General features: G+C 42.1%; 1 protein-coding gene across 1 annotated transcript; it reads right to left on the reverse strand.

Annotated features, from left to right (window-relative positions):
* Nucleotides 1-2,790: 2,790 nt before the first annotated feature.
* On the reverse strand, nucleotides 2,791-5,105 carry LOC124652770. Its single transcript, XM_047191813.1, has 5 exons — nucleotides 4,734-5,105; nucleotides 3,826-4,122; nucleotides 3,523-3,741; nucleotides 3,308-3,436; nucleotides 2,791-3,218 (listed from the first exon to the last, which is right to left on the reverse strand). Exons 1-5 carry the CDS (start codon nucleotides 4,995-4,997, stop codon nucleotides 2,982-2,984), a joined length of 1,146 nt encoding a protein of 381 aa, XP_047047769.1. The 5' UTR covers nucleotides 4,998-5,105; the 3' UTR covers nucleotides 2,791-2,981.
* Between the last annotated feature and the right edge of the window lie 3,162 nt (nucleotides 5,106-8,267).

The following is an 8,267-nucleotide window of genomic DNA, read 5'->3' on the forward strand; positions in this document are numbered from 1 at the left end:
GGGATATTACATTGTACCAGTGGCTTGGAGGTACAAATTTTACTGCAAATGACTTCATAGAATGACCATTAAGGGAAAACGATAAAATATAGAAACTATTAGTTATTTTTAGAAGTAAAATAATTTTAAAAATAGTTTACAATAACGCATCCCAAGAAAGAACTACCCTAATGATGCTTCTCTTGATTCAATCTTTTAAGCTATGTTCAGATATTTTTGCAATTACTTGATGACTGCATTTTTTATATTAATGGTAAATAAAGACTTCAAATATATTCATTTTACGCACTATAATATGTACATGTTAATGTCATGATAATATTAAATTATAATGAAATGTACAACAAATGATATATGCTTTTCCCAAATAGTAAAGCAATAATTCGCTCATAAACTTAAACTAAGTAGTATTATATCATGATCTCTTAACCAGCCTTTGGGAGCAACCTTTCCTTTCGTTCCTCGATCCTATTAACTTTATGTTTTATATATTCAAATTCTTTTGATTTCGATAGCCCTAAATTATTAGAATTATATTTTAACCAGTACCAGTCATATATATCGACTGAGCTAACTTAAAGATATGTACATGCTCATTAATTTGTGTTTCAGGCATATTGCACACAATTCTTAACAAAGTATTAATGCTACGTAAGTGGCATTTTGGCACCCGGGAGCATATGCTCCCGGTTTTTAAAACTTCGTTTTAAATGCACTTTTAAAATGTTGAAAAATTTGAGCATAAAATTTAGTGGATACATTTCAAAATTCTACTTGTTCACAAACTAGTTCCACAGAAAGCCGACATGTTGAGTGTCATGTGTAAAAAAGATAAATTTTGCTGTAAAAAAGATTGTGTACGAGACGTTTTGTTTGTCTTTTTCACACAAGTCACAAAAAATATCGGTTTTTCGCAAGACTTGATATGTGCACGTAAAATGCTGATACGTAAGCGAGATAAATTTTGTTCGAATTTTTTCAATATTTCAAAATATTTTTCCTTTGGCCGGAGCATATGCTCCCATGTGCCGAATTAAATTTCTGTGCTGCGTATGCATAAGTTTCAATAGTTGAAATACTCTAGAACGATGATGCATATAAGTTTCAATAATTCAATAGTTTCAGTATGTTATTGATTAACAAGAGTACATCGCATGGAGCAAAGTTAACTGTAGCTAAATCTGATGTATGCTCATAATCTAATAATTAAAAAGGTTGAGCACCCAAACGTCTTCTGGTTTAAAGTTTACTTTTATTCATCAAACACTATAGACACTTATAAGGGAGCATCTAGAGCTCAGTCAACTGAAATTTAATAAATCTCAGTCGCTGACGTCAGCCATTGTGTATTAGCCAATTTCTTTCATTGGCGTTTCGTGGGATGTGTTAACCTGTGCGTGTTACTTTTTTTCGTCTGGATGCACCAGAAGGCCACGGAAGCATTCAAAATCACAAATAGTACAAGAAAAAATTGCAAATTGTGTACTCGTATTTTTCGGCAAAAAAAGTTGTTGCAACCATATATGACAATAGAAATATCTTAGTTGCGACCGAAAAAGTTTCAGCTGCAACCCACATGTAACTGGTAAAATATTAACCACACAGCTGGAAAAAATCTCAGTTGCAACCCACGTGTATCTTTAAAAAATCTCAGTTGCAATCACATGTAACTGGAACACTCTCAGTTGCAACCTACATGCAACTGGAAACATCTTAGTTCCAACCCACGTTGAACAGAAAAAATCTCAGTTACAGCGCACGTGAAACTAGAAAAAATATTCGTTACATCCACGCGCAATGAGAAAACCTCAATTGCAACCCACATGTAACTGAAAACATCTCAATTATAGTCCACGTGCAACTAGAAAAAATTATCCGTTACATTCACGTGCAATGAGAAAACCTCAGTTGCAACCCACATGTAAATGGGAAAATCCTTAGTTGCGACTCACATGCAATTAGGAAAATCTCAGTTGCGACCTACATGGAATTGAAAAAATCTCGATTGCAACTCCTGGAAAAATCTCAGTTACGACCCACATGCAATAGAAAAAATCTTAGTTGCATCAAATGTGTAATTTCTCATGCTAGCACGAATCTAGACGTAGGCCAAGGATTTTTCTCAGTTGCAGTGTTTTTAAATTTTCAACAGCAGGACACACACACACACAAACTAAGTTTTCTTTTGTGCTAAAAGCTACATGCTACAAAGGCATGGCAGAAACATAGCAAATGAAGCCCACGACAAAGCAGCAGCCACATCAGCCCACAAATAAACCAATACCCAGCGGCAGGCCAGACCAATTCATTTTGCGCCAAATGGTAGCCCACCTAACAAAACACAAGCTAATTTGTACAAATCGTAAAAGAGTAATTCCATGGTAAATTAAGTGACTGAGATTTATTAAATCTCAGGCGCCTTAGAACTAGCAATTCCGCACTTATAAATACAAATCCCTATGAATACACTCCTACAAACGGAGACAGACATTCTCTACCCATATGAACATCTCCGAGAGAAAGAGTGCTTCTGTGTTCTCCCGATCTCTGCTCTCCCTCTCAACCACTAAAATTGAAGGGATAAGTTATCCACAGATCTAACCGTTCTCTAGATCAAAGTTTAGAGAGGGTACACCGAAACAAAAACCCAAGTTCAATAAGTTTTAAGATTCACGAAGTCACCACAACGCTGCTAGGTGCTATGGAATCAAAACATCGGCTCTAACTAAAAAATACTCCGCGGTTTATAAGACATTGAAAACCATCCAACCGGTTCTCACGAAATCCGGAGGTTCGAAAGGCTTATTCCAACACTCATGTACATCAACACAGCATACGTACAAGCACCACGTCTCACGTTGAAGTTACATAAAAAAAACGTCTAGGTTGTTGCATTGTAATCAGGTGGAAACCAGCGTCACCGGCGTCGAATGCGGTAACCTTATCACACCGTCAGGGGAAACTGTTACCAAAACATGCCTCTATTCGCTTGGCGATGACACCATGGGCGACGGGGGCGATGGCGATAACAAGCTGGATGGAGTGGACATGGGCTCATGGAGGACGGTGTTGGAGGAGACAGAGATCGTCTTGCCGTCCAACTGGAGCATCACCGCCCCGAGGACCTCGGTGAGCAGCTTCTTGAACTCGGCCTCGTCGACCGGTTTCCCGTCTTCGGCGTTCACCATCTTGAACGCCTCATTCACCACGGCATCCACCTATATATGCATTACAAAAATTTACACAAACATAAAACATGTAACATCTGATACTAACAGTTTCAGTGATGGAAGTGATCTTTTTTTACCTGATCAACAGCTCCATACGGTGGAAGATTTACCGAAGCGGCCATCCTGTCAAAAGCGACACGAATGTACTTCTTCGATGTTCTATCCTTGTGTTCCTTGGGTACGTCTCCCCACATAGAATCCAACAGCTGGAGAAGGAATGCAGCGATGTCTCTCAATTTGCCACTGAACAGTTAAACAGAAATGCTCAAGTAGAATCGTAATGTCAACATACCTTGTCGAATTCGGCCTTGTTCGACAGTATCTTCTTGACGCCAGCCCCATCAAAGGTGTTCTCGCTGTGTGCAACGATCACAGGGCGCTCTTGGAGGCGATGGGCGATGATCCCCAGATACTTCCGGAACTCCTGAAAGAACGCCTCCTGCGACGCTGGCCCGTCAAGCTGATCCGCCGATAGCTGCTGCGTTGCAGGTTCTATGATGTTTTCCACAACCTATCACAGAAACTAGTTTTTCAGACATGAACTGTATATTTGTAGTTGCACATTTTCTTGTCAAATAGTAAGAAGAGTGAATACCAGAGAGTCGGAGACCGGCGGCATGCCCTGGTCGACGGTGAGCTGTCGAAGGGCAGCTGCCAAGCATTGCCGCAGCGAGGCGTTCCCAGACTGGACTTGCGAGAATATGGCGACCGCCTCCGTCTCGTATGTGGAGCTATCGACGAACTCGTTCAGGTCTTCCCCGTTCATCCTCAGGATCACGATCGGGTCCCTCTGCAGCCCGGCCGCCATGCCGAGCAGTATGTCCGACAGCACGACCTGGAACTCCTGCTTGCTCACCGAGTCTTGCTTCCCCTGGGTGAATTCGTTCAGAACCTGCAGAGCAAATGAATTCCGCGGCATATAAGCAAGTCTCCGTGACCCGAGTGCAACTGCAGTTTAGAGTTTTAGTTTGCACTTTTATCTGTCCCTGTTTTGCATTTTTCAGAAAAATGCAACTCGTTTCAGATTGCACTTTTCTCTAAAATATGTTCAGAATTTTCTCAGGTGACTGAGTCTCGCCCAAGATTTAGCAAAACCAATATAAAAATGTTGCCCAGAATTTTTTAAACTGGTTTGGAATCGCAATGGAGTGACCGAAAACTAGAGGGGTCCAGAACCACGTGCCTTTTCTGGATCATTCTAGGGACAAGAACGTGCCCAAAGAAACAGAGTAGTGCACATACAGAACTTTCTAGACATATTGAATGGCAAGAAACTGCAAGACAGATAAGAATGCCGGCTACAAAGAGCCGCGACTTCTAAGTTCAACTGAAGAACGCGACGTAGCAATATTTTTGTGCACTTTGGCGAACACTGAAGACTATATTTCATTCGAAGCACCTACACAAATTAAGCATCGCCAAGTTCCATCGACTTGTTGCTAAGCGGCTGATTTTGAGTATACCAAAGTAAAGTAAAACCATGTAAAATCCGCTAGCATATACCTCAGAGTAGATGTGGTCCGCCTGGGCCGACGAGCCTCTCGCCGGCAGCCCGATGGCGGCGCCGATGTCCGCAACGGCCGGCTGCAGCTCCCTCACCGACAGCCTCCCGTCGCCGTCGCGGTCGAGGTGCCGGAACTTGTTCTCGACGAACTTGGCGAACTCAACCTTGTTCTCCACCAGCTCGCGGATGTCCGACCCGTCCAGCACCTGCACGGCCTTGCCGCCGTTCCTCCTCGCCTGCTGCTGCTGCTGGCCGCTCGCCATCTTACCACGAGCTCCTTTATACCAAGAGAAAAGGAAGAAGACGATCCAAGTTGCAGCAATGGCGGGCAGGTTGCTCGTGATCGAAGACGGTAGCTCGCCAAAGCGATCAATCACGAGCTGAAATTGGTTCTCCTTTTTTTTTTCTGGGGTGATAGAGTGACGATCTATGGTGTAGATCAGCTTGCCCTGTAGTTAGCCGGTCCTGTATTTATAAGTCCGTGATGCCTGACTGCTTCTTGTTGGAACCGAAGATAGTGGAGTGATGCCGTTTGTGCAACGTAGCCGATGGGAGTGAGGTGTGAGGGGCACGTGGAGGGACGCGCGGCGAGGCGTGGTGCGTTGCAGCCTCTTTTCTTGTTTTCTAGTCGCGCATCATCATGATGCAGAAGTTGGGGTTAAACTCCCCATTTCGAAAAAAAAAGACCCCTCATAGGTGCTATTCGTTCTTTACGATTTTGGGGTATCTCGACACCTGATCTTGAACTTTTCCGTGACACGACTTGACGAAGAGACGACGGATAGCGGACAGATGGGCAGCAGACTTATTCCTATGTACTGGATCGCCGACACGTATCACGGTATATCAGGGTACGGTCTCTACTATATAATGTTGTACTCGACTTGGCTTTTAGGTTTGTTCTTTTCTTCCGGTATAAAGTTATTTCTGCTTCTGATGCCACTCAGCCATAAGCTTTGACTAGCTTTTAGAAAATGTAAAGAAATTATCAGCATTCACAACACCATTTCACTTTCACTAGATTCTTCATACTACATCTGTCCGAAAGTGATGTCTCTAGATACTTGGTTTATCTAAAAAATCTGCGATTACTCCTTTTTTGACGAATGGAGTAGAATATTTTTTACACTATACAAATTTAGCGTACTCCCAACGATCCATAATAAGTGTTGTGGTTGAACTATAAATTTAAACTAAAATCACGACACATGTTATCCATCAGAGGGAGTAGTAAAAATCAGTATTTCCTACCTTCCCAACAAAGTTGCTCCAGTATTTTCTAGATAAGGATGTATCTATAATTAAAATATATCTATATACCTTCAGGTAAAGTTGAGTAACTTTTTTAAAGACGGAGAGAGTATTTTGTTTATAAACAAACCTAGAAGTTAGTTTTATGGAAAAAAAACCTAAAAAATAATTAATTTGAAACAAATGGAGTAGATTGTAATGTGTGCCTTTTTAAAGTGAATGCCACATATTAACTCACTGAGTAAAAATTATACTACTGAAGTACCCCATAACATTGTTTTATCCCTATTTTAGCATTTTGCATTGGTTGCTAGATAAGATCAAGATATTAGGGCCGTGTGTAGTGAAAAAACATGTAAACCTCGATAGGCATCATGGCAGTCGTGATCATCCTTATCTTGTCCATTTGTTACACTCTTCGCCATCGCCCTGGTAGTTTTGAACGCCAATCATCACTTCTTGCCACGCATAGCGGACTCGCATCAGAAAAAGAGACTTCAAGGTTAGGTATTATTGTCTACTTGAATATGATGATAGGTAGAGAGGGAATTTTCTCATGCTATATATATCGTGCATTGGTATACAAATTTTCTAGTGCGGTTGTACCCCGGTAATGGCAAGTTCTCAGTCTATCGATTTTTTCTTGAGAAAGTCCACCGATCTATTCATATCCTCAACATCATTACAATGAAATGAAAAAAAGTAACAAAAATATAAAAGGGTCTTTGGACCAACTAGCGGCAACTACAAGCACACGAGCGAGCCAAAGGCGTGCCACCATCCTCGCCCTCCCTCATTTGAATCGGGCAAATCTTGTCGTAGTAGAACTTGTTGTAGTAGACAGACAAAAAATCGCCGTGCTAAGACCCCAAAGGACCAGCACACGAGAGCAGTTGCCATCATCGGTAAAGAGAAGCGTAAATCAAAATGAACATAGACCAAATCTAGCGAGATCCGTCAGAGATAAACCTACACACGCCCTTCGACAATGCTAGAGACATCACCGGAACAAATGCTAGACGGAGAGGACTTTATTTCATCTTTAGGAGTCGTCACCGCCATGCCTTTTTTAGTAGGGCACAAACCCTAAACAAACAAAGTAAAATCAACAAAAAAATGGAGCCCTCCCGCCAACAAGAACCAGGATCCACCGCACCTCCATATCTCCAAGGCCACATGAGGCGAGGCAGATCAACGGTGGCATCGACAGGAGGCAGGGAAATCCTAATCGCGTGTCTCTCTCTCACAGGAATGAAGGAGAATGCCGATATTACTACAAGATGTTTATTGTGATTTTATCGATGAGTACATGATGGGTACTTCAAGGTGGAGAGAGAAGGGTGTGTGAGGCAGGAGAATCCGAGACAGCGAGACACGATTTACCCAGGTTAAGATCTCACAACGGTAGTGAGATCTTACTTCATGCTAGAATTTTACTACATGGACAATAAGTGCATGATTACAATGATGTGATTGTCTTCTGCCTAAGAGTTCTGATAGACCGGCTTATATAGTCACACGATCCTAGGGTAACATGTAGAGTCCAAGGCAGATTTGGTAGCATAATCCTAGACTAATACCTCACTACATTGTCTTTTCCTCCAAGGCACCAGCTTGCTCAAGGCGGTGGCAATCCGCCTTACTCCATCCTAGCTGGACCTCTGTCTTAAATATCAACAACTCTGTTGCTCCATTAGATCATGGGTCTAACCACCATTCGTGAGTCACCCAGGCTTACCACTATGAATCCATTTTGGTGGTAAACCTATTCTGTTCATCCTAACAATGTTACTATTATAACTAATATCCTCAATACATCAATTTTAGAGACTAAAATGTAGAGGTGTGACTATTTCTTAGTTGACCTAAAATTAAATTAACTTTTAGTTAAACGATATCATCCTGTGTCAATTACAGCTCAAGAAACTCATGAATAGCGAGAATCACCGCCAGTTCTCCGGAGTACGGGTTCACCAAGAATTAAGCAAAACCGAAAATTTGGAGTTGTGAGAGCATCTCTAGAAGAGCCCGTAAAAGGCCAAAAAAACCGAAAAGTAACGGCCAGTTTACGCGCTCGAGCCAAAATACGGGGCCGATCAGTGACCGTAAATGAGGCAAAAGCTAATTTTTTTTTTCAAGCCGAGCCCAAAAACCCAAATCGAGCTGTATTTGTAGGGGCGAACGAGGGAACGGAATAGTGGATCCATATCTAGGGCACACTGAAATTTCACCTCGCATAACTGCCCCCCCCCCCCCCCCCCCCCGCCCACCACACTCCACCG

Source organism: Lolium rigidum, chromosome 5 (assembly GCF_022539505.1).
Source record: "Lolium rigidum isolate FL_2022 chromosome 5, APGP_CSIRO_Lrig_0.1, whole genome shotgun sequence".
Classification (NCBI taxonomy): domain Eukaryota; kingdom Viridiplantae; phylum Streptophyta; class Magnoliopsida; order Poales; family Poaceae; genus Lolium; species Lolium rigidum.

What these genes read in the sequence shown, in the direction of transcription:
- LOC124652770 (XM_047191813.1), bottom strand. Translation starts at nt 4,997, where the DNA reads ATGGCGAGCGGCCAGCAGCAGCAGCAGGCGAGGAGGAACGGCGGCAAG. An exon ending in CGGACCACATCTACTCTGAG is followed by an intron (nt 4,123 to 4,733) that starts GTATATGCTAGC and finishes TTTGCTCTGCAG; the next exon opens with GTTCTGAACGAATTCACCCA. An exon ending in CGCCGGTCTCCGACTCTCTG is followed by an intron (nt 3,742 to 3,825) that starts GTATTCACTCTT and finishes TTTCTGTGATAG; the next exon opens with GTTGTGGAAAACATCATAGA.